General features: G+C 39.2%; 2 protein-coding genes across 5 annotated transcripts in view; both read left to right on the top strand.

The window, feature by feature from the left end:
• Window positions 1–13,318, top strand: part of spata5 (spermatogenesis associated 5) — a 95,415-nt gene extending 82,097 nt beyond the window's left edge. For all 3 annotated transcript variants that reach the window (XM_034309907.2, XM_034309908.2, XM_034309905.2), the window contains one exon: window positions 12,858–13,318. In XM_034309907.2, the coding sequence (XP_034165798.2) occupies window positions 12,858–13,037 (180 nt within the window). In that variant the 3' untranslated portion in view covers window positions 13,038–13,318. The remainder of the gene's footprint in view (window positions 1–12,857) is intronic.
• A 3,571-nt stretch (window positions 13,319–16,889) lies between these two features.
• Window positions 16,890–22,087, top strand: spry1 (sprouty homolog 1, antagonist of FGF signaling (Drosophila)). 2 transcript variants are annotated; one of them, XM_026916521.3, is made up of 2 exons: window positions 16,890–17,440; window positions 19,741–22,087. In XM_026916521.3, exon 2 carries the CDS (start codon window positions 19,796–19,798, stop codon window positions 20,687–20,689), a length of 894 nt encoding a protein of 297 aa, XP_026772322.1. In that variant the 5' UTR covers window positions 16,890–17,440; window positions 19,741–19,795; the 3' UTR covers window positions 20,690–22,087. The 2 variants fall into 2 exon arrangements, with proteins under 2 accessions (XP_026772322.1, XP_053095381.1); XM_053239406.1 differs by lacking the exon at window positions 16,890–17,440 and adding an exon at window positions 19,398–19,422.
• The last annotated feature ends 4,828 nt before the right edge of the window (window positions 22,088–26,915 follow it).

The raw sequence follows: 26,915 nt of genomic DNA, 5'->3' as shown, positions 1-26,915 counted from the left end.
TATGTGTGTTATATGCATTATATATAGAAGACATGTGAGCTGATCCTATATATTTTATAACTACAGAGAAGAGTAGCTGAGGGGATGGTTTGAACACACTCACACACACACACACACACACACACACACACACACACACACGAGAAGAAGAAGAGTTTAATTGCATTCCTGACGCTGTCATCTTGCTCCGGAAGGTTCAGTAGCCTTCAGGCACAAGTGTGTTAAAGCCGCTTTTCTCGTGACAAGCTTCAGCTTCCAATGACAGCTGCTTTCCTTAGGCTGCCTTCTTCTCTTTCCTCTCCCTCCTCTCTCTCTCTCTGTCTCTCTCTCTCTCACTCACTTTTGTCTTTCTCTGTCCACTTTATATCGTAGCTGCAGCTCTCTTTGCTGGAAGACAGAGAGCATTAAGGTGAGAATCAGAGATGCTTCTCTGTTTCAGCTTTATGATCAAGTCTGAACATGGCGTAACAAGAGATCACACCTTGAGACACAATTTGGGGGACGGGGGATGGAGGGACTTATGGATGGATGGACAGAGGGACAGATAAAGAGATAGACAACTAAAGAGATATACTATAGAAAGATACACAGAGAGATAGATGATAGAAAGGTACATAGAGAAACAGCATTTTGGCATTGTTGTGTTTTTATTAGAAGCAGTAGCAACTCTTAGATGGATAGATTGGGATGGATGGATGGATGGATAGATAGAATGTTATCTATTCAGCTGAGTATATTCAGCTAATATTGAAACAAATTGAACTGACACTATGTGAGAAATAAACCACAGTGTGATGAGCAGTTATAAGAAAATAATCAAAGACAGGTCATGTGATGAGGCCCAGTGCAAAGCGGAGTTACTCTTACCACCCTGAAGTAGATTATTTTCCAATAACGGCATGTGTCGAAGAGTGATATCCCTCTTATACCACAGCAATTCAACAATACTTACTATTTTTTTTATAATTTTATTTATTAAATAATGTCCCACCTTACTTTTATCCGTTTTTAGTTACATCTAATGTTGTAGCATGTCCATAAAATGAAGTTCTCCTTCTATGAATGTTAAATAAACGTCCGCTTATAGCCTTTCTTTAACCATAACTATGGTTATACATGTTTCTTATATGTTTTTAAACATTTTTAAAATCTATTTGTTAAATTTTAAGTTACACGAGCATCTCTTTTAGTAAATTGTGACTAGAGAAATAATAGATCTACTCTCAGAGCTGCTGTTATAGAAACTTAACACCTTCTGACCAATCAGATTTGAGAGCACTCTGGTATGAAATTTCTTGCTAATTTTTCTTTATTATTGCTTTCTAATTCTGAAAACTGGTCAAACGTTTTCAAAAATAAATGACAAAAATCACACAAAGTCATACAGCAACTGAGAACAAACACCATGTCATCATTTATACCAACTATCCTTCTAAAACATCTACTTTTCATCCACATCGCAACTTCGTAAGCCCTCGAGCTCTGTTCGTAATAAGCAGAGGCTCGGAGAGGTCAAAGATCGAGACGTTTAGCTCGTTTGGAGAGGTTCGGCCTCTTTGTAGTGTCTTTCACTCGTCACTTTTCATCTGATTCATCACGCTTTATCTTACACAAAATGTCCAAAAAACAAGGTTGTAGTTTGTTGCTCAAATCAGTGTGTGATCTGTGGCGCCAAAAAATTTGCTAGCTGTGAGTGTATTTGTGTGATGACATAGTTGAGTTTCCATTCTAGTGCTGATTTTACAGTTTTGTTTTTTTTTTTTATTACAGTTAAAACAAAGTATGAAAAAAAAAATATGTAGATCAACAACTAACATTATAACATTAAACCATTATTTACTGTTTTAGTTAACGCTAAAGTAACAAAGTAAGTTAACACTTGTATTAATTGGTGTTTGTTTAGATGTTAATGAAATATACCTGCAGTGACTAGAAATAAGTCCATAAATTAGGAAAAATTAAATTACCACATAAATGTTGCTAACTTTTTGAACTCTGGTATCTCTTTGGTAAATATTTAAACTTGCTTTTCGGTTTCATTTCCGAATTTTGCCACAACTACAAACATGTCCAATAAGGTGTTGTTCATATTTGTCGAATATTTGCCATGTTTGTTTATTTATTTGAAAAAAGGATCAAATATTACAAGTGTAGTAAAAGAAAAGGTTGTAGTTTGTAGCTCAAATCAGTGTGTGATTTGTAGTGCAAAGAATTTGCTAGGTGTGTGTGTAGTTGTGTGGATGTGGTGTGGATGCTGCTTGTGCTCTCTCTTCCAGTTTACATCAGTTTGAACATCTCACTTATAAAGTCCAGGATCTAAAAAATAACTGAATTAACAAATAACATTATTTACTACATTACTTAACATTAAAAATGTATGAAATTCAGCAGTAATGAACTATAAGTAATGTTAACGAAGGAAGTTAACACTTGTATTAATTGACGTTCGGTTAGATGTTAATGAAATACACCTGCGTTTACTAAATATAAGTCCATAAATTAGCAAAAATGAAATTTTTCTGATCTCTGGTCTCGTGGTGTAAATATTTAAACTTGTTTTTCAGGCTCAGCTCTGAGTTTTAGCCAGTTAACAACCATAAACATGTTCATTAAGTTGTAGTTCATATTCGTCATAGTTGAAAGATGTCATTATGGAAAATTTACAATAATACAAGTGTCGGTCGCTTTATTAGCGTTAGCATTATATTGATGTTAAAGTTAATGGCAGCGTTAGTGTTAACATTACTGAGAAGCTGATGCTAAAGCTGATGTTCATGGTTTGTTCATGTTACTAATATTTTAAATAATATCAGTTAAAGAAATCTGATTTTTTCACATTAGAGTGTCGTGGGTATTTTGCATGGATAGAGGGAAGGGGGGGAAAATCAGGTACGGAAATTGAATTAAAGGAAGGAAGAAAGACTGTAATATTATGAGTATTATAATTAATACAGTGTTATAAGGTTATCCGTAAAGATAGAATTGTTAAATGAATAATATTTTTCTGTCATCTATAAAACATTCACAAGTTTAATTTTTCAGCAGGAAAAAGTGTGTGTGTGTGTGTGTGTGTGTGTTAGTTACAGAGGGTTATAGAAAGTTATAGAAGTTTAGCTCTAGATTTATAGTGAGTTTCAATTTGTTGGCTTTGTTAGCTGCCTAGAGTGTGTGTGTGTGTGTGTGTGTGTGTGTGTGTGTGTGTGTGTCAGAATGATGAATTGCAAACGAAGCTGAGAGTTTAGAGAGTTTTGAGTGAATGGTTTTATGAAGCAACTACACCAAAATGACACACACACACACACACACACACACACATACAATGCACAAATTGAATTTTTCCTGACGAAATTTGAAACCTGTGTGTGTGTGTGTGTGTGTTAGTTACAGAGGGGAAGTTGATGGAATGCCCCTTTGGCACTTGAGGACCCATTAAAGAGGCGTCCAAAGTCCTGCCTGCCTTTATTTACACAATTTAACAGAGGAAGCTCATGCGAACATGTTAATTAGTTTTATAATAATACACACAGTGAGAAAGAAAGAAAGAAAAACATTGGAAGAGAAAAAAAGAAAAACTTTTTTTTGGCCTTGGAAGGAAAAAATTGAAAGGATAGAATAAATTAGAAAATAAATAAAAAGTATAAATAAAAGAATAAAAATGAATAAAATAAACAAGATTGCATAGAAGGAAATTGAATGAACGAAAAACACTGGAATAAAAAGAATTGAAAGGATATAAGTAAAAGTAATAAATAAAAAGTATAAATAAAAGAAAGGAAATGGATAAAATAAATAAGATTGCATAGAAGGAAATGATAAAAAGTGAAGGAACAACAAGAATTGAAAGGATATAAGTAAAAAGAATAAATAAAAAGTATAAATAAAAGAAAGGAAATGGATTAAAGAAATAATATAAGATGGCAAAGAAGGAAATAATAAAAGCTGAATGAAAGAAAGAAAGGAAGAAGGAAAGAAAAACATTGGAAGAGAAAAAATAATAACTTTGGAAGACAACAATTGAAAGGATAGAATAAAATGGAAAAAAATTAAAAAGTATAAATAAAAGAAAGTAAATGGACAGAAAAACGAATATAAGAGTGGAAAGATGGAAATAGGAAAATGAATGAAAGAAAGAAAGAAAATAAATTTTGAAAGAAAACAATTCAAAGGATGGGCAAAAAGGAAAATCAAAAAGAAATAAAAGAAGGAAAGTGATGAGAGTGGGAATAAAAGGGAAAAAGAAATAGTAGGGAAGAAAGAGACAGAATGAGAATAAGATACGGAAAAGTAAAAAGGAGAAAAACAGAAGGAAAACCTGGTAGCCATCATGCTCTGTTTTGAGTTAGAGCTGAACCCGTGTGTGTAAAAAGATAAAAATAGGAGGATTTTATATTTACGTGCGAGTCGAAGTATTGATTCGGCTCTAAACCTGTCACAGGTTCAAACATATCTATTAAACTATTTACCTCTTTTTAATCGATTCTATTCATCTACACACATATCACAGAGGAATCTTTGATAGCAGAGTCTGAATGTTCATCATGAACGTTTCTGAGTGATTAGGGATTAGTCGGGTTTAGTCCATACTGAAACTAAAAAGAGTGAGATTATCTTCTGTTTAATCGTTCCTTAGGGAGAAAGATGAGGATAGCAGAGTGTTTCTGTGCTCAGTGGAAACTAGGATGTGGTCATTTCTCTCTCTCTCTCTCTGTGTGTGTGTGTGTGTGTGTGTGTGTGTGTGTGTTTTAATCACTGTGGTCGGATCTGCAGTAATTAAGTGCAGTGCAGAGACGCTGATGAGCCTCATGCAGGAAACTCCAGCGCTGAGCAGTTCAGTGTGTTCCAGCAAACTTCATTCAGTATTCACCGAGAAATTAAATGAGGAGCGCTAAAAAAACAGAGAGGAAAAAGAATAGTCTAGTGTGGAAAGAAAGAAGGAAAGAAAGAAAGAAAGAAAGAAAGAAAGAAAAATTTTAAAAGATAGAAGAATATAAAAAAAAATAAAAAGTATAAATAAAAGAAAGGAAATGGGTAAAACAAATGTTATATAATGGGAAAGAAAGAAAGAAAGAAAAAGGAAGAATAAGGTGCAGGAAAGAATGAAAAGGCAAAAGGAAGAATGTTTGATGGGAAGAAATAATGTAAGAATCAAAGAATCAAAAAGGAAGAATGTGAGGTTGAAAGGAAGAAAAAAGAAAAACATTGAAAGAAACCAAAAAAATAAAAAGTATAAATAATGTAAGATAGGGAGGAAAAAAGTAAAGGAAAAATGCTAAAAAAAAATTAAAAAAATTTTTTAAAAAAAAGGAAAGAAAGAGAAAGGAAGAATGTAAGGTAAAAAATTGAAAGGATAGAAGAAAATAGAAAAAATTAAATGTATAAATAAAAGAAAGGAAATGCATAAAATAAATCATATAAAATGGGAAAGAAGGAAATAAGAAAATGTCAAAGAAAGAAAGAAAGAAAGAAAGAAAAAGGAAGGAAGGAAGAAAAACATTGGTAGAAAAAATGGAAAGGATGAAAGAAAATAGAAAAAGTAAAAAGTATAAATAAAAGAAAAATGGATAAAAGAAATAATATAAGATTCTAAAGAAGGAAATAAGAAAAAGTCACAAATATAAAGAAAGAAAGAAACACTAGAAGAGAAAAAAAGAAAAACAAAAAATAAAAGTATAAATAATGTAAGAGAGGAAGAAAAAAGAAAAGGAAAAATGTTACAAAGAAATAAATAAAAAGGAAGAATGTTTGATTGGAAGAAAGAATGTAAGGAAGGAAAAAGAATCAGAAAGAAAGAATGTACTGTAGAAAGAAAGAAAGAAAGAAAGAATGTAGATAATGTTTGCAGAGAAGTGGCTAGCTAATTTAGCTAATGATTTTTCGAGTAACTTTAAGCAGTACTGTAAATTACAAGCTAACATAGCCACTTAGCTAGCTAATGGCTAGTGGGAGAGAAAATTGGCTAGCTGCTAATCCTGAAGTAACGCTGGACATTACATGCGCAAGCTAACGTCAGTGACTCGTCACTTTTACACAGATACTTACAGGAAACATCTCACCGCAGTACTTACATTAGGTTTTACAAGAAAAGGTGTGAACGTTTTTGTTGTAGCTGCATGGTTTGGGAAAATGTTTACATCACGTCTGTAGCGCTCTGTTCATTTTAGAGCATGAAGAAGAAGGAGGAACAATATGGTGGCTGAGCGGCCTCATGGTGCCGTGTGGTGAATCTGCTAATACGAATATCTATGCTACAGTTACGTTATATATATTCTATTGTACTTATGCAATGCAAAGTAAATGCATTTAGTTACATAAATTAAAAGCTTGACTGTGTGTGTGTGTGTGTGTGTTGGGGAGACAGATGGAAATGGAAGCAGCCATAATTCATCAGGCGTGCAGGGGGCCCTCGGAGAGGGTAGAGGTGTGTGTGTGTGTGTGTGTGTGTGTGTGTGTGTGTGTAATTCCTTCATGTTCACAAACAATGCATTTTCCCAGGCCATGTTTCAGTCAAAGGTTTTTTTTGTTTTTGTTTTTTTTTTTCCTCTTCTCTCAATTGCACACAGTAAACACACACACACACACACACACAAAGAATGCACAGCCAAGTGTGTGTATGTGTAGGATGTGTAAGGAACTTAAGTCCCTTTCTCTGCCTATCAGGCATTAAAGTTATGTAGCCCTACACTATGCTATACTGTGTGTGTGTGTGTGTGTGTGTGTGTGTGTGTGCGCTCCGTTAAATCCATATAAACACGTGAACCACTGAAATGCAGGAGACGTGTTTATTTGCACGAGTGTTTGTGTACACGCTGGTTGCATGGAAACGACATGAACTCAAGGTACTGTTATTCAGATCTCTCTCTCACACACACTCACACACACACACATACACACACAGTTCCTCTAGCTTTGATTGCCTTTGTATTCCTTCTGACATATGACTTAATCCGCTGATTGATGGCCGCCTCGTACAAGCAATTATACAGCCACGCTGTTTATACACCGCATAAACACACACACACACTCACACACACACACCCACACAGTTTCAGAAGACTAAAGTGAAAAAAAAAAATCTCCCAAAATGTGTACAGCACCTGTGATAATGTAGTATTTGGTTTTATAATAAATGTATACTACATCTCTCAGGTTCACAATAAATGCATACTGCAAGCTGTGAGTATGAAAGAAGTGCATACTACAGCACTTAAGTGAAAAATATGTGCATACTAAAGCATTTGGGTGTAAAATACATGCAGGTTTTGGGTATAAAATTGCATAGTAGAGGAATAAGGCAAGTGCATACTACAGGCTTTAAGCCTGTAGGTTTTAGGTGTAAAACCAGTGTATACTACAGGTTTTAGGTATAAAATCAACACATACTACAGGTTTTAGGTATAAATTTGGTGTATACTACAGGTTTTAGGTATAAAATCAACACATACTACAGGTTTTAGGTATACATTTGGTGTATACTATAGGTTTTCGGTATCAAATCAGTGTATACTACAGGTATTGGGTATAAAATCAGCATATACTACAGATTTTAAGTACAAAATCAGTGTATACTACAGGTTTTTGGTATAAAATCAGTGTATACTACAGGTATTGGGTATAAAATCAGCATATACTTTAGGTTTTAGGTATAAAATCAGGGTATATTATAGGTTTTAGGTATAAAATCAATGTATACTACAGGTTTTAGGTATAAAATCAGTATATACTACAAGTTTTAAGTATAGAATCTGTATATACTACAGGTTTTAGGTATAAAATCAGTGCATGCTACAGGTTTTAGGTATGAAATAAGTGATTTGTACAGGTTTTAGGTATAAAATAAGTGTTTACTATACAGTTTAGGTTTAAAATAAGTGCACGTTATGTGGTTTAGGTATAAAATAAGCCCATTCTATAGGGTTTAAATATAAAATGAGTGCTTGCTACGGGCATTATTGCACACTACAAGCTTCAGTTGTCGAGGTCTAAAAGTTTCTGGACCTTCTGTTTTGAAAAAAAAAAAAGAGGAGGGGAAAAAACAACAAAAAAATACCCACATCTGTGGAACACCTGTGGTTTTGGAGCAGTGTTTAATTCCGCGCTATGATTGGTCGGGTGCAGAGTTAGCATTTTTGGTTAATAGGTTGTTTACAATCGCTCTGATCAGCTGTAAACAAACCAGCAATGTTCACTCGGCCTGGGTTAGTCTCCTGACAATTCCTAGAACACACACAAATACACACACTTCCTGTCCATACACACTGAATGACCACATATGGAGAATTTTAAACTGCAGAGAAGAGTGTGTTGTATTCACAGTACACATTACGATATGAATCTGTTGGAAGCGGGACAATGTAGTAGTAAAACAGTTTCATTTCATTTAATGTTTATTAAAAATGAATATCACTGAGAATATGGTTTGAAATGGTAGAAATATTTGTATGAATCATGCAGCTTTTGGATGTTAACTGCTGTTAACTATATACGTTGCCTCGTGGTAGCTAAGTCGAACTGTACACTGATGGATTTTATTTCAAATGAATGAATTCAAAACATTCTCCATTTACTGTAACAGGAAGTGAGGGCAGAGTGATAAGAGTGATGGAGAGAAAGAGAGAAAGATGGAGAAGGGGTAGAAGAGAATCTGATAGAGAAGATCAATGGAGCTGTGATAGAGAAAGAGTGAGTGAGGAGAAATGGAGCTTGAGGGAAGAGTGGAGGAGTAGGGGGGATAAAAACAGAGTATAAAGGAAGGGAGTGAGAGACAACAAGGTAGGGGGAAAAAGGGAGTGACAGGAAGAAAAGGAGAGAGATTGAGGGAACAAGGGAGTGATGGAGGAATGAAAACAGAAAGCATAATGGAGTTATCTGATAGAGAATGTAAAAGAGTAAATTAGGGTGCGAGTGCGATAACGATGGTGCAGGGGAGTGCGAGTGAATAAGGGAGTGATGGATAAAATGAGAATGAAAATGGATAAAATTGAGGAGGGTGTGGAGGGACGGAGGGAGAGAAGGAGGAATGTAGGAAGTGAGAGAAGACATGAGGTTTATATGAAGTGCACGCTACAGGATTTAGGCGTTTAAAAAACAGGAAGGATGATGTGGCCATGGTCCTGAGCGAATCTTCCCGGCTTATTAATAACCTGTTCAACACAAAGTCTCTCTCTCTCTCTCTCTCTCTCTCTCTCTCTCTCTCTCTCTCTCTCTCTTCCTTTCTCTGTCTTTATCTCTGTACTTCTATACCTCTCTCTCAGTCTCTTTCTTTCTTCCTATCTGTCTGTCTGTCCATTTGTCCACGTAGCTATCTGTCTGTCTCTATCTCCTTTCTCTTAGTCTTTCTAATCCTCCTCTTTCTTTAACTGACATTAATCTACTTGTTTTTTAATCAAGTGATTTGCAAAATAGCAGTCATAGTCTGTATAAGGAGGTATAATAATTCCAAAACTTGGAGAAAAATAAAAGTGATTTCGGTTGTCCGCGATCCAAGATGGCCGCCCTGTGCAAGTGTAAGCATTACAAACCACGCCCCTTACAAGTTACGCCCGCTATTACAAGTTACATCCATAACAAATACGTTATACATCCAACACGCCAACAACAAATAGGGTTAGGGTTAGGGAAATTGACAAAATTCACACGCCTATCTTGGAGTAGACATGGGAATGTTATGTAGTGGGATTTGCTATAGGTTTTGCTTGTAATTGGCGTTCATTGTAACAGGCGTGGCAAACAGACCCTTCTCGCCCTGTGCCATTCCAGCGTTTAGCTACACTATGCGTTTTGTTCATGTTTATATATGACGGTAAGTCACGCCGTGTCCTAAACCACATTTTCAAGACAGTCTGACGTTCATTTAAGAGCTAGAAGTGATCATAGTAAATCTTTTGGGTGAGACAGGCTTCTGTTACTTGTCAGCTAAAATAGTGCAAAATTAAAGAAAACGTACTTTTTTTTTTTTTTTTATCCGTTTATGTCAAACGTCCACTGTACAAGCCCCTGTGTACATATAGCTGTTAATATAGAAAAACAAGCACATTAGGCAGCTGTACTGCAGTGTATTGTCAGAGCTGCTGCTGTTGAAAATTAATCAGCACCTTCTGACCAATCAGAATGGAGAATTGAGCAGCGCTGTAGTAGAATGTCGTCTAGTATTATATGACAGAGAGGTGGTTGTTGGTTTGCATGGCCCAGTTTGAGCCATTACGCTTTCACTAACACCCTGTTGAATGGCCTTGGAAGTGAAGGCTGCATTCCATTTCATTTCCTAGAATCATGGCAGAAACACACACACACTCTCTCTCCCTCTCCCTCTCTCTCTCTCTCTCTCTCTCTCACACACACACAAACACACACACATGCACGCACACTCGTTCCCTCTCTCATTTTATAATTCTCCTGTGATTATGCAATCAGGCCTGCCGTGTTGGCTTTGACCTCAGGGAACTCCACACACACATACACACACATACATACACACACAAACACGCACACACACCACGCTTCAGGCATGAGTCATATCCGAAAACGAGTGGAGCGAGGGAGAAAGAGAAAACACACTGATGAACTCCAGGCAGCCTTGCTAGCCCATTCCTCTCTCTCTCTCTCTCTCTCTCTCTCTCTCTGTCTCTTTCTCTCTCTCTCTTGCATAATCTCCTGGGTCTCGCCGATTCAGAGGAAGCGATCTGTCTCTTCTGTGACAGAAAGAAAAAAGTGAGTGAGTAAAACAAGAGAAAACAAGTTCGGGAGAGCTCAAACCTGCACATACACATGACATGGTCTATAACATGAGTTCAGGTATAAATATAAGATATGTGCACATATAAATATAGATATAAGATGTGTGCGCTTTAATCCATGGTGTAGAACTAAAAAAAAGTGCACACTGCAGGATTTAGGCATGAGGTGAGTGTATGCATATGGTCTTTCCGTTCTAAAAATGAACACTGAATGCTTCAGGGTTACATTCAGACAATAATCAGGGCTGAGTTAAGCACAAGTAGTGAGGAGTTAATACCAGAATTGCACACATGGGCATTCAGACTTCAGACATAACTACAGACTTAAGCACTATTCAGGCAGTTGCACGAGAACCCAAGAGTTTCCAGAAAACTGAGGTGTGTCTCAGTTACACGTGATTCTGACCTTGGACCTAAGCCAAATTTGTTGCACGATATCGGCTCAAGCGAGGAGCGGTATTAAGTCCAGCACCACTGTCTGACAGTTTGATGTATCCACAATAAGTCATGCTGAACTTTATATTTTGGAGTATTAACAAAAACATTGGCATTATTTTATTAATCTCACAACACAAAATAGCTGATTAAAAGTGTAAAAAAAAAACTGCTACTGGAAGCCGTATTGATAAGCAAATTTGCAGAGATTAATGTGATAATTACAATTAGGACTGTTCATCTATCAATATACTAGATTATTTGATGTTTATGTTAATACTTACCATTTTCTTGCTCATATATCATCAGTTTGATCTTTTTTAAATTTTCATTTTTAAATGATCTCTTACTTTTATTTTGTTGTACTGCATTTAACTGTAAATTTAAAAAAAAAACTGTTTTCTTCTTTAGTCCGCATTTTCTATCCCTGATTTTTTTTTTTTTTTTAGGGTTAAAAGGTGGGTACTTTTAAACGTGGTGGTTGTCTCGGACGCTTCTAGTTAAGAAAAAAAACTGGTAACCTCAGAGGTGTCAACTACATGCAAGTGCATAATCTGAATGAGGAGCTGAGAAAATCACTTAAACAGCTGCAGAACCCAATTCTGAATACTCGTAACTTTCCCTCTGTAAATATCGATTTAACTTTGGACTTAAATCCCTGACTCCAAGAGCGTACTTCAGTGTTTAGATATAAAATGAAAGTGCAGTAAAATCCTCAGTTAGATCTTAAGTCAAGTACATACAGTTTTCGCATGTAAATTAAGTGCACGCTGTGGTATTTGGGTATACAGTGAGTGTATATATGGCAGCATGGTGGTGCAACATGGTGGTAGCTTTGCTGCTTGACACCTCCAGGGTTCTGGGTCAGTCTTGAGTTCTGGTTACTGTTTGTGCAGAGTTTCACATGTCCACATGGGTCTTCTTTAAGGAGTGCATTGTACAGTAAGTACATCCTGTGGAATATAGTACTCAGGTTTCTTAATAAATAAATAAATAAATAAATAAATAGATTAGGCTATGATCAGATTTAAAGGCAGCGTGTACTCCATGCTTCAGTCACTGAGGTATGAATTCAGATCCAGTCATTTCTGGATCTTCCGTGTGAAGGCGGCGGGTCCTGAGGGCACATTCCCACACAGTGCTCACCTGAAGGGCTGCTTTGGTGTTGTGGGATAAAAATAGTCACCTGTAATTACTAGAAATGATTTTGCAGGGAGGCGGGTGAGTGTGTGTGTGTGTGTGTGTGTGTGTGTGTGTGTGTGTGTGTGTGTGTGTGTGTTACCATGTGCTAATTTGTGGTCAGGGCATTGTGCCATTATGCTGATCGCTGTTGCTTCATTTCTTCAAACTGTTGTGATGCTGGGTATTTCATTCATACAGTCACAGGTACTTTCCTAATACACAGTGTGACATCTCTCTCTCACACACACACATGCACACACACTGTCCTTCAGTAGAACAGGACCACCACAGCATGATTCTCAGCACAGCAGTAGCACTGTCATGGTGTACGTACATGGTGTGTGTATGTGGCGCTGAGGGTCATAACACACCTCTCCATCATTGATTATTTTTATCTAACAGCACACCCTGTTGTGTTTTAGCAATTACTAAACATACTCCTAAAATGAAATCTTTTCATTTGCCAAATCTTGCTCTAATATCGCTCTCTCTCTTTCTGTTTGTCAGATTACCGCAGTGTGTCGTGAAGCCGCACTTTTTGCCCTGCAGGAGGACATTAAAGCTGAACACATCACTGTCAGCCATTTTGAATCCGCCCTGGCAGTCATAAAGCCTCGGGTCCCGGACTCGCTTCTTCGGTTATACGCTGACTACCAGCGGCAGCACGGCTCTGGATCCTTCCACTAACACTGCTGTGTGTGTGTGTGTGTGTGTGTGTGTATGTGCAAATGGACCGACATCTGAATACAGAACAGTCCAAACCAAATAACTCCAACCTTTATTGTACCTGGGTGATGACACGATAAGAATATTGTGATAAATTTATACCTGAACGACTGCTAGTGTGTAAATGTCAAAAGGATAAAGTATTACAACATAAATGTGGTCATATCACTCCAGTCCTGCATTTCTCTTCTGTTTGCTCGCCTGCATAATCAGTACATGAAATAAACGCTCAGGATCCCTTTCGTCTGTCCTCTATTGTTGTGTGAATATTTGCTCAGAGGAGAAGTTCTCCAGCCTCAAATGAGTTACAGCTCCATAAAAGTTTTACTCCGTCACAAATCGGGAGTTTTACAGCCTTAGCGCGTTTCAGCTTTATTAATTTACTGCAGGCTTAATCCTAGGAGACGACCAGAGTGGCATGCAGGCATTTAGGCATGCTCTTAAAAAATACTGCAGATTAAAATGAATAAATCACTTGAAGAACACCCCGTAGTGAGATGTTTAAATGATTTATTCCTTTTTGTAATTACTCATTTATGGTGAATGCACAGTGCAGTACTTAGATTTATAATTATTAAACAGATTTGTAATTAGTAACTTATTATAAACCTGAGGTTGGTAGTCTGCACTTAAAGGAACTGCATATAAATATGAACTTTATATATTATAAGTTCCTTTATATATTATAATTTATCTATCTATCTATCTGAGCCTATGATTCTAGTCTGCGCTCAATCTTGAGTTTGCCTGTGTGAACACTGGATGCGATGCGATTTAAGAGTTAGTAACAGCCTCAGACATCGTTTACACCTCGTCATTTCATGTGGATTGGATCTGGATTGTAGGCTGATAAGATTTTAACCATGTGCCAGTAAATGTGTCTCTTGTTGATTCTGATTGCTAATAAGATTGCTAATTCATGTCTAATAAGCAAATCAGGTTGTAACTTGATCACCAAATTTTTGTGCCATTTCTCATTTCCATTCATTTTTTGAAGTTTCTTTAAAAGCACTACCCTTTAAAAACACTTTTTTTTTTACATTATGTTTATGGTGGATTTTTGGTTGTCCTGTGCGCCTTGGAAAGATAAACAATTGTTTTTGTCCTCGTAAAATGTCTCTCATGAAAGCCCTTCAGATGCCATCAGTATAAATTTATTTTATGAACACAAGCCGACTAATCAAATATTAGGCGTATTATGTAAATGTGTACAACAATAATTTGCCTATTTATTAGAGCAATATAGAGGAATTAAAAGTATAAAATTCATTAGATTCCAGTTGACATTTATACACCTACTAGTTTTGTGAGTGACCGATGTTTGGATTAAACCCATTCAACGCAAGCGACTGGTCAAATCACCTAATAACTACAAGAAGTCAATAATAAAAGTAATACTTGTGACCTTTGGTAGGTTGTAAGTTCTACCACTGTAACAACCCCCTGGCTTTACTTCACAGATCCCTGGACGTCCTTGGACCCCTCTTAGATTAAGCAATTGGATTTAAATCAAATGTGAACTGGGTGCATTTACAGTTTAGTTGATAAAAGAGGCACGTTGGCGCAATGGGTAACGTTGCAGCCTCACAGATCCGGGGTCTGAGGTTGGATTCTGAGCTTGGGGTACTGTCTGTGTGGAGTTTTCTCTGCATGTTATCCCTGTGGCCGTGTGTGTTTCCTTTGGGTTTTCCAGGTTCTTCCCTAAAACATGCCAGTAGCTGGATTGGCTAAGATGAATCGCCTTTAAGTGCGAGTGGGTCTGTGACTGGTGTCCCATTCAGGTATACTCCCGTCTTCCCGGGTCAGGCTCCAGAACCACTGCAACCCTGGCCAGGATAAAACAGATACTGAAGATGAATGAACAGTATGGATAATCCACATTCAGGTACCATTCTTAAATTCAAGATGGCTCAAATGTATTCAGAATAGGTGTAAACTGGGTCTAAGTAAAGTCTAGACCAAATGCAGTTTTGGATGCTGCCATGGGGTACAGGAAAGCAATTAGAAACGGGATAATTGATTAATTTTAATTTCTTAATTGCTTGCAAAACTATTATATCCGTTTTTTAGCACTGTTTACATCCGGGATATCGTCTTCTCAGCTACTGGAGATTTGAAATGACCGTTACAGTCTCGTTAGAGCGCGAGGACACGGCTGAGGTAAAAATGTTGTTTGTGTTCGTTCAAATTTGTTTTATTTTCAGGAAAAACTTTTAAACAATTAAACCCTCTGACAAATGTCTGTGCTGAATACTTCAGAGTTACTGAAGGGAAAGTTAAAACTGCCGCTTGGGAGCCGCCATTTCCATCTGAATGGGGAATAAATTGACTTTGTATTGAACTCTTCCCCCCTCCCCTTGTTTTTTCTCTCCTGCCTGGATCCGGAAGTGGCGCATCCGCCGATCTCCCCGCGCGCGGCCCAGAAAAGAGGGAGGGGGGTGGGGTGGGGGAGGGGCGTTCTGTTTTACACACACACACACACACACACACACACACACTCACTCGCGCACACACACACACTCTTTTTAAGGCCGCGCAGCACTTCTTTTAACCCAAGCAGCTCCAGAGGAGGACGCCAGCCATGTGTCCATCCCATAATATTCACTTCACTTTCTCTTCTTCTTCGTCTTCTTCTTCTTCTTGTGATCATACAAATGATTAGTTTTCTTTTTCGTATTGCCATATTGCTTTGGGGGGAAATTATGTGTTTCCAAGGTTCCAACGTTTTATCATTGTAGTGCTTTAAAATAAATTAATAAACAGTAAGTTGTAGTGTGAAGTCATTTGCTGCAAGAAAAAAATAATAATAAAATAAATAAATAAATAAAATCCCAATCATCAAAACAATTAATGCGTTAATTCACAAATTTGCAACCAATATTAAATAAATAAAGATTTTATTAATTTATATTTTTTTTCATTATAAAATTAATCACACTTAATTAGAAGAAGATGTAAATAGTATTTTAGGGCCCGGACTGTTTCTAATACATTTTACTACAGTTTATATTACATTTCTGTAGTTTATAATATAATTTGTTGGCATTGGAAATATTTCACCTTATAATTACAGTTTGTGTAATATCACAGGGAAATGTGTACTATAAGGACACTTATATTTATGCATATACAAATATAGGTCTATGAAATATAGCAATTTATTTCCTTATTAAAACGCTTTTCATTACTGTTGCATGAAGTGTTTTGTACTGTTAAAATCCCAAACACTAATTTTACTGAACTAAGTGAATTCCTGTAAAAGGAGCAGGTCCCCAACGTGTCTGGACCGGTGATGAACCCAAAGCCATTGAGAGGACAATAATAATCATCATAGGGGTCAATCAACTCGTCCCCCATTCAGGCAGAGCGGAAACGACCAGACTTTATTGCGCCTTTAAAATCAGGTCCACCTTAAACGACGCGCTTTTAAGGTCGCGCATGAACTCAAGGTTATCCGTGATGTTTCGGAAATTGTCCCAAACGTAGCGTTTTTTAGTTTGTTTATTGTTATTATTGTTATTAAATATATTGTTATTGTTTTTAGTAGTTGTTGTAGTAGTACTACTACTTGTTGTTGTTTTAGTAATATGTCAATTTTTAAAAAGTCTGAAGTCAACCCGTTCAATACTGGACGTTCCACCTTAAATCCTTCTCACCACATTCTCTCTCTCTCTGTCTCTCGCTCGCTCGCTCTCCCTACAGCGCGCGCCCTGCCCCTCCCCATCCGGCCAATGAATGAGGAGCGGATGCGGCGTGTCCGCTCTGATTGGCCAATCAGATCTCTCTGCGGGTTCTGTGGGGGCCCCAACGGTAAAGCTCTCATTCATCTCGGCGAGCCTCTGACGACAGAGAGAAAGAGAGCGCGAGCGAGAGGCAACAGACACGACTCGCTTTTCCAACGGCTTTTTTTTTTTAATGCTGCGCGGAGAAAAAAAAGAAAAGAAAAACAACTTGTTATTTTGAGCCAAAAAAAAAGCCGAGTGGGACTTAAACTATTTTCATACCCGGATATTACTGGCGATGTATAAACCCAACACGGTTGGTGTGTGAGGAGGAATTTTGTGTTAATGTTTTTAACCCGAATGGTTTCGTCGTTCTCGGGACAAAAACGGGGCGCTTTTTTCCCTTCAGCTCGGCGTCACTGGGTGCGCAGCCTCACGCGTGGATTTTAACCTTGTTGTGGTTTTTTTGTGTATATAAAAAAAAGGAGCGAATTTAGACCATACGGAATAGCCAGAGAGGTTCTGCACCGCTGTGTATGGATATTAAGTACCAGGTTGATGAGCCCTAAACGCTGTTTTGAGACTGATTTTGGAAGTGCAACATCGGCTGATGGAGTTAACGTTATGGAGGATCGCGTATAGGTGCGTATAGATCTGCTGTTTTGTTATTATAGCGCGTGTCTCGTGCGCAGCGCATCGCGCGGGCTGTGAAGCGTCAAAAATGCGCAGTTTGTGGTGAAAATGTAAGCTGGGTTTATTTAGCGCTCTTATTTCCTTTGCAAAGCAGAAGCCCCTGTGTGTGTGTGTGTGTGTGTAAAGCCACTCCGCTCCTAAACACCCCCCTCCCCTCCCCCAGCAGGCTGCCTTTCATTCATAAGTTTTTACCCCCCTCTGCCACTTCCACCCCTTTTTTTTTTACCCCCTGCTTATACCCCTCTTCCTCCACTTCCCCCCGTTTCCGTCCGTTTTATCATCTTTCCACCTCTTTAACCCCCCCTTTTTATTTATTATTCACCCCCCCTCACACACATACAACCTTCTTTACCCCACTTCCACGGTGTTTGTCCTTTTACTCCTCTTCTACACACTATTACCCCACTTCCATCTGCTCCTTCCACCACTTCCATCTACTTCTTTTTCTTCTTTCTACCCCAGCCATCATCCTCATCATCTTCCTCATCATCACCCCCAACACCCCCTCAGTAATCCATTTACCCCCTTTATTATCCTTCTTCTTTACCCTTTAACCTTTTTTTCCACCACTTCCCATTATTTTCTCATATCTTTTATCCCTTTTTGCCTCTTGCACCAAATTTCTTAAAGCACCCACATATATTCCTTACGTTTATACCACTTTTTAACTACCTGTTTATGCTTTATGATCCCCCTTTCCATCTGTTTTTACCCCCTCCTCCCCAGTCTCTCCGGCTCATCCCGGGCCCCAGTTTTTTTTTTTTTTTTTTCCTCCCCCCGGGGGCTCCTGCATCTCTGTGTCCTGCAACACACTGTCCCAAACCCCAGCACGAGTAACACGGCCACTAAAAACAAAAGTTTATAGATCATCTATTAGACTCGGCTTTATTCCATCACCCCCTTTCCTGACCCACTTAATAGGAAAATAGGAAGGAAAAGGTACAGGGAAATTTGAAGAATCTGGATTATTTGAGTGTTTATTGATTTCAGTTTGCATTACACACAACAAACGATTAAAAAAAAAAAACACTTCTCTTTTGACTTTTTCCCCTCATATCCTAAAGCTCGGTTTCTGTCGGTGCGTCGACGTCCCAGGCCGTAAACTTTTCTCCGCACTGGTGCTGATCTGCATGTCAATGTCGGCCAGCCATACACATGCAGATCGGGGACGGGGAGAGTTATTGAGCTCCGTCCAACATCTCGTTAATAGTCAACCCAGTCCGACGGCCCCAAAGAGCCCAAGTGTGTCGGATCGGATGTTTCAGAGCGGTTTAAAGCAAACTTTTTAAAAGCAGCAGCTTTTGCTAGAGGAAGTGAATTTGTGAATGTGTGAGGGTTTTAAGGACATCTCTCTCTCTCTCTCTCACTATCTCTCTCTTAACCAGCTGCTTTATGAGACTGGAAAACCAATTCACACGTTTGTGTATTTGAATACAGCTTGAATACAGCCCTCGTCTGTCTCTCTCACCATCCCTCGCTTTTTTTTTATAGCCCTGGTTGTAAAAGGTTACTTCCTCTCGGCTCAGGCCAATAAAAAGCTGGATGTAGGAGCGGGCAATACAGCCAAATGATATGACTATCATGGTAAATTGCAGACTGCTGTAATATGCTAAGATTATTGCAGCAACTCACTTTGTCCTGCATTCAGATCGTTACAGTGACATGCAGCCGTTTGGAATCAACTTGCCTTTTTTCATAATGTGCCAGTTGTTGTTGTTGGTCTTTTTTTTTTTTTTTGTCAAGCCTAAACGTTATGATACATTTTGCGTGTCTCAAAAATTCTTTCTTCCATATTGGCCACCACACTGATCAATTTCAGTTTCTTTCTGTCTCTTTTCTGTTTTTTTTTTGTTTGTTTCTTCTGCTTGTCTAACTTGTCATCTTCTGGTTGTTTGTCATTGATAACTGCTTGCAAGAGAAATCTGATTTTGGTAAGAAAATGACAAAAAAAAGAAAGAAACCATGAACCGTTTTATGATACAAGATGTGTTAGTATGAAACAGTGATGTGATTTAGTGATGTGGTTTCAGTATTTTTTATTTTATTATTATTATCTTTTTTAATCAAACACTTGTGCCAAATCATGAATCCGAGAGTTGTGAAAGTATCATGTGCATGTGATTTGTCACGATTTCGATACTGAATGGTCAAATGCTCCATCTTTGGTTTAGATTCCAGTGGTTTGTGTGGACTTAAGCTTAACGCACCCTCCCTCTCTCTCTCTCTCTCTCTCTCGTTCTGTCTGGCAGGTTCTCCGATGTTCCCGGACTGCACCGTTCCACAGGAAGTCGTTGATTCGATCAGATGGATCGTGGAGGCCACGTGGGTGCCGTTCTCTCTCTGGATCAGATCCGCTCCATACGCTCCAAGAACGAGTACACCGAAGGCCCCGTGACGTCAACGGCATCATCATCACCGTCGTCTGCGACGTCGACGCGGCAACCGTCTGCACCGTCGTCGTGGCGCCCGTCGCCGCCTCCCCGGACGCTGAAGCACGAGAGGACTCACGAGGTCATCGTGGTAAACGTTAACAACAACAATTACGGAAGCGGCGGCACCGGCGGTGGCTTCTCTCCTTCCTCGGGAAGCTCGCCGCCTTTCCGCCATGTGGTTAGGACGCAGCCCAAATCGCAGATGGCGCCCTTGCGGCCTCTGTTCCCTCCCTCGGACACTCTGTTGATGTCGAAGCAGGCAAAATCGAAGGGCGAGTCGTTGTTATCGTCATCGTCTTCGTCGTCCTCGTCGTCCTCGTCGCACCAGCTGATCTGCGAGAGCTGTGGGAAGTGTAAGTGCGTCGAGTGCACTTCGCCAAGACCCCTTCCCTCGCGGATGGTGTGCGACGGCCAGTGCGTGTGCTCGGCTGAGAGCGTGCTGGAGCACGGCACGTGCATGTGCCTGGTCAAGGGCCTTTTCTACCACTGCTCGAGTGAGGGTGGAGATGATGCGGGCGACTCGTGCGCTGACCGACCGTGCTCACTGTCGCGGCCCCGCTGCCCGGCGCGCTTCCTCTGCATGGCTCTCATGGCACCCGTCTTCCCCTGCCTGCTCTGCTACCCTCCCTGCAAAGGGTGCCTGAAAGTGTGCCAGGTGTGCCACGACCGCCTGCGCCGCCCCGGCTGTCGCTGCAAGAACTCAAACGCCGTCTACTGCTGGAGGGACGGGCAGGGACACACGCTCACGCCGGGCAAACCTACCTGAGCGGGACCGGACACACAAACGAGACACTAACAAACACGGAGCCGAAAACACAGGCACTAACACACGCAGGATTAAGGGCTTATTTTTTTTGGCCCCATTCGGCTTCCATACTCAAGCTAAAACATGCAGAGCCGAATACGTGCTAACACACACAGCAGGGAGTCCAAATCCACGCTAACAAACACACTGAGGTCTGAATGTGTGCCAGGCATGTGCCGGTAATTAGTTATGCAATGACAAGAAATTCAATATTGTTATCGTGGAGGCTTTGAAATCTCATCAGTGCCACTGTGGTGTGAGGACAGCTGTGTCTTCATCTTTGCCAGCATGGGCAATCCCATAATTCTCTAATGTGCATTGCGTAAATATCAAAAACAGTGCTAAGATGTTGTAATATCGCAATATTAAAAGTGTAAAACGGCACATGCCTTAAAAAAGCGCTAACATACAGTGCGGGACGCAGACTGACGGCGAGTCCCAGGACACACAACACCGATCCGGGAGGAAGAGGACGGACAATGATATCCTGACTATGCTCTAAATAAGCCCCGCCTGTTCCTCACCGATCTGCTGCTAGGAGGATGGAGGATGAAAAACGCAAAACCACTCGTTTATTATCTGTCACTTGGCAGTTTTTTTTTTGTTTTGTTTTGTTTTGTTTTTTTTGTTTTTTTTTTAACAAAACCAGTGTTTGCCTTAAACTGACTGCGGGTCTGCTCAGCTACTCGATAAAGAGACAAAGTGAAAAAGGGAAAAAAAAAAAGAGAGAACAGACAGAAGAAGAAATTTTTAAGTAAACGAGAGAGACATACCGAACCGAATCTGTGAAGGACTGTCCGGCCAGCCCATAATACTGTAGCTGTTCCCAGATCGCCGTAGCAACCTGGTATTGTTCCCACACACAGGGCTTCCCGTGCCTTCCCGCGGGTCGTCTCCGTGGAAACGACCCCTCCGTCTGGTAGTGTTTCCGGACGGACAGACGGGTGGACGTTCAAACACACACACACGTACACACACACGTACACACACTCCGTGGCATTCTGACATTATGGTTTTTTGTTGTTGTTTGTTGTTTTTATTGTTTTGTTTTCTCTCCCCTTTTCTCATATTTTTGTAAAAAAAAAAATTGTATGTTCAAATCCATCAGAGGAATCCTGGCTATTTTTTAAAAAGTTACAAAAAAGAAAATGTCTGTTTAAAAACATTTGTTTTTGTCATTGTAAAAAAAAATATTTATTAAGTGAAGCTCTATTATTTTATGATATTTATTGCGAAACAAAGACAGTCTTAGATTTACTCATGTCTGAATATAACAGAAATATCAATACTGAGAAATTAAAGGGTGACACAAACGTTATGTTAACTTTACTGCAGAAATATATGAATTAACTAATAACACATCGCCTCCTGTCTTTTTTTATATCCGTGCGGGCATGTGTGTATCTCTCTCTCTCTCTCTCTCTCTCTCTCTCTCTCTCACTCTCACTGTCTTTGTCTTTTGACCTGCTGGAAATTTCCCAGTTTCTTCTGAGACGCCAACGTAGGTGTGTTGTACGTCTTCCTCAAAAAAAAGTCATGAAAACTTTATCAACACAACTTCTCTCTCTCTCTCTCTCTCCCTCTCTCCGAGACATTCTCATTCTTTATTTCTCCATCTATTCATCTCGCAAAAGGTCCCAGTGTTTCCATTTTCCCTCTGTCACTTATTCTTTCTCTTTCTATCTTGGTCTCTCTCTCTTCTTTCTTTATGTGTCTCTATCTATTTCGTTCTTAGTTTCCCTTCCTTTCTTTCATTATTTCTGTCTTTCCATTTATATATCTCTATCTGTTTTTTCTTTCTCAGTCTCACTGTCAATCAAACCATCGGCATTGTGTGTGTGTGTGTGTGTGTGTATCGGGAGTCCACTAAGAGCCACAAGGTTTCAAGGTTCTGGTTACTCAGGTTATGCTTAAGCATAGATTTAAGTGTAGTGTAGTGTGTGTGCGTGCGTGCGTGTGTGTGTGAGGTGTGTGGGTCCGTCTTGAGGCCACCTGTGTGATGATCATAAAGTGTGTGTTATCACTGCCTGCTTTTATTGCTCAGTTCCTGCTGCTCCAGCTTCTGACCCGGAGTTCCTCTCTCCCTCGCTACAGAGGAACGTAGCTGAAGTTGTGTTTGGCTCGACTTCTTAACTCCTTATGAATCCAAGCAGGAAAAAAAGTCAAACCTACGCACTTTAGTTGCTACACTCATTCAGTTACATGAAAGAAATCGAGTTGATAGTGATGATCTAGCTTGATTGACACCTTTTCTACTGAAAAACTCTGAGGTATTAAAAAGTTTCGCTCACTGATCGAGAAGTTAACAACAAGTTAACCAACACACCATCTCAGACAAGATAGCTAATCTGCCTCATACACACTTCTCAAGGCAGAAATTCACCTCAGTTTCTTCAAAAAAAAAAGAAAATCATCAAACAACTGCTTACGTGTTTATGCTAATGCTAACCCTGCGATGGAGGAGTCTAAGCTAACGCTAACAGTGTCCAGTGTGAGCATTTAGGCTAATTGTAACAATCTACTCTTTAAATAAATCAAGCTTACTTTATATGCCATAGGTTTATGCTAATGCTAACACCTTGCTGCTTTGTTGCTGGTGTTTGGGATAATGCTAATACGCTAAGAGTATGAGAATGTGAACTTGTTAACGCTAGCACTTGACAGGAAAGCGACGAGTAATAATTATAGTGTTAATGTCCCCTAAAAAAACGCAGCATGTCTGTTTAACTTTTAAAATACAAATTTTTAAACAATTTAGAGCCCAATTAAATTTAGCAAATGCCGAGCGGCCATTTTGTGCCTGTGAGGAATCTGTGTTTTACAACAAGATTGTTTTAGTGGCTTAGACAACAGCAGCGAGACAACTCTCTCCCAAATGGAGCTGTGTGTGTGTGTGTGTGCTTGTGTGTGTGCGTGTGCGTGCGGGTGTGTGTGTTTTCTCTCCCCGCAGGAATGCACCTTTTGTCGCACTAAAAGCCTTTTGTGTGGATTTGTGGCCCATTTCCTGTCAGAGCTGTGAAGAGCCATTTGGCTTTCACACACACACACACACACACACACACACACACACACACACACATTTAAACTCTTCACACAACCCATACACACACTCACAGTTTTGAGTACACATCATTCACATGTGATTTTTTAGATACACAAAGACAGCTAAATGCTTTACAGATACTTCACACACACACACAAAGCATACACAAATAGTGCATACATCACAAAAATACACACTAATACAGTTTTATACAGAGTTGTAAACTCAAAGCATACACAGATTTTACACACAGCAGGCACTTACACGTTTTAAAGTATGCACATACTCACACACACTTTCATTTTAAACACACACACACAGTGTTCATAAATTCCTCAGTTGATCCAGTCAGTGTGCATCAAAAATCCCCAGTGTGTGTGTGTGTTTTTTTTTCTTTTTTGTGTCTCACGCCCACACACTCTCTGTGAGCGGAAAGAGAACTTGACTCCATTTCCTCGAGGTGCTATTTACAGCTCTGACCTCCACACACACACACACACACACTCTTGCTGCTGCGTGTAGCGGCACGCTCGGAAACAGGGTGAGTCATATAGGAAGCTACACACACACAAGCTCTCTCTTGCTGGATAACCTGTCTGACCGCAAAGAGCACACACACACTAACACACACTTTCTCTCAGCTCAGAACTGAAACTCAGCTTGGACAACCAAACCTTGTATAATTCATTCTTCCCGTTATACATTAATCTTTACAATATTGTATAATACTTTTAGATTTGTGCGTTTGCTTGCAGTGTAGCTATTTTCCTGACCACAAGGTTAAGGATAACCTGAGGGCCACCCTTATCACTCAAGTGTTCAGCTTGGGTTACAGAAAATTACAGGCTAGTAATAATAATAATAATAATAATAATAATAATAATAATATCCTAAAAGGCTTCATGTGTGTAACATGCATCATATTAATAAACCAAAAAAGGAGCCCGATCTTAATCTTTAATCTGAATCTTTAATATTGAGTTTGTTTTATTAATTTAAGCAACAATGTGTTTAATTTAATTTAATTTATTTATTAATATTACATTTAAATTCAATAAAGTTTTTTGAACAATTTGTACCTGTAACGAATGTTTTACAAGCTTTATTTATTTGTTTGTTTGTTTGTTTGTTTATATTTATGTTGTTAGTAAGTTGTTGTACTTATTTATTTTACTTGTTTGTTTCACTTTATTTGTTCGTTTCTTTCTTTTTTAGTTAGCTATCTAGTTAGCTAGTTATAGTGATGCGCAGATCATAATACAATGTGATGTCAAAACAACGTATTGTACGAATAATGTACATATATGTACGAATGTATGAATAATGTAAGTGCTTCACATACAAAAAAAAAAATCACTGAAAACATTATTTAAGAGCTAAATAAGAACTGATTTATAACAAACGTAAAATCAGCTAGCTAAAGCTGGGGTGAAAAACGAATATCTTAAGCTTGGTTTTTAAAAGAGATGTTTTTGAGGGCGGCAGTAAGTCCAGTAACTCGGTGATCAGAAGGTTTTGAGTTCAAATTCCAAGACGTACGATCTTCCCAAGACCCACTGAGCGAAACTGTTCACTGCTCTAACCTTTGCCTCCGTCAGCTGGAAGCGCTTTGGACAAATCCATCTGCCAAATGTAAACGTAAAGAATGTTAAAACGTTAAAGCACTGTGTTGTTCTCTTTCCTGTGTGTTCGTTTAGGAGCTGAATCGCTCATCCGTTGAGTCATTGGTTGAGTTTCTTTGTGTCGTTGATCCGAGGACTAAAGGTTTAGGACAAACAGGAAGTGAATGTGGAGGAGGAGGTTCTCTTGGTTCTCTTTCGTAGCTGTAACTTAGATGCTTTTTTCGAGGAGTGTTTTGCAGGAGTGTGTTGCTGTCTTTTCTTGTGTGTTTGGTGAAACGTTGAATCGGTTGGCCGTTGAGTCGTGTGTTGGGCTGCTTTGTGTTGGTTTTGGTCGCTGGAACATTTGCTGCTCGGCATACAAAGCGAGGCCGTGTGAGAGGCATTCACAGTTAGATTCACTGATTCCCTCTCTCTCTCTCCCTCTCTCTCTCTCTCTCTCTCTCTCTCTCTTGCTGAATGAGTTCATCCTGAATGGGCCTCGGCTTCCGTCTTTGCCGTGTGTGCGTGTGTGTGAGTGTGTGTGTTCTTCTCATTGATTCAGTGATTCCTTTCATCAGTATGCCTTGATTGATCGCAGCCTCTTCTGCGATCTATACAGGAAGTATTTCACAGCACTACACACACACAAAAGGAAAGATGACTGATGTGGCCTTCAGATAACATCTCGTCAAATTCAATCAGCGAGAAACGTGCAGTGTGTGTGTGTGTCAGAGAGAGAGAGAGAGAGGCAGAACAAAGGCATTTCTTTGGTGTTATCATGGGGCAACACTGTGTTAAACAATGCCCCCCTACCACCACCACCCCCCATCCCCCTACCCGGGGCTATTAACCCCAACAAGAGCCACTTCCTGCACTATTTATACGTAAACGCCGTGCTCCAGCCTTGCAGGACAAAGGAAATGATCAATACGCCCTCATCCCTCATCATACACTGGCTTCTGCTTTTACATGCTGACAGAAACTAGCATAGTAGTAGCAGAAAATGCTAGACATAGAAAAAAAACTTCACCGTATCTTATAATTTTAACCAGTAAGTTGGAGTCAGCCATTTTGAAATCATGTCTGTCATGTAGCAGCATTTTAATGAGCTAGCTGCAATGATACTTAGGATTTTAGCTAATATTCTGTGTAAAACTAGCCAACTGTCTGAACCTTTAGCTAACTAGTTCGTAATTAGCAACATACTTCAGTTTAATATCTTATTTTATGTAACAGACTGATAGTAGCCAAAAGCCAAGCTCTTCAAGCATTTAGCTACCTTCTGTGTAACTCTAGCCAGCTGGCTACATTGCTAACTAACTGTTTGTTTAGCTAACATGCACCAGTAACAGCCCCCCCATCCAGTGTAACACTAACTAGCTGGCTACATTTAATACCGTTACTACCGTAAAAACCTACCATGTTTATGTTTAACTAATGTATTGCGATGGCAGCCGATCTGTGTAAAACTAGCCAGCTACATTTTATTACTCATTTATATGAGCTGTTAGCTAACCAGTTCTCTAGCTAAGATACTTCAGTG

The sequence above is a fragment of the Pangasianodon hypophthalmus genome, chromosome 13, assembly GCF_027358585.1.
Source record: "Pangasianodon hypophthalmus isolate fPanHyp1 chromosome 13, fPanHyp1.pri, whole genome shotgun sequence".
In the NCBI taxonomy this organism is placed as follows: domain Eukaryota; kingdom Metazoa; phylum Chordata; class Actinopteri; order Siluriformes; family Pangasiidae; genus Pangasianodon; species Pangasianodon hypophthalmus.
The sequence above is the reverse complement of the archived record's forward strand: the minus strand, read 5'-3'. Positions and strand labels throughout refer to the sequence as shown.

What these genes read in the sequence shown, in the direction of transcription:
- spry1 (XM_026916521.3), top strand. Translation starts at nt 19,796, where the DNA reads ATGGATCGTGGAGGCCACGTGGGTGCCGTTCTCTCTCTGGATCAGATC.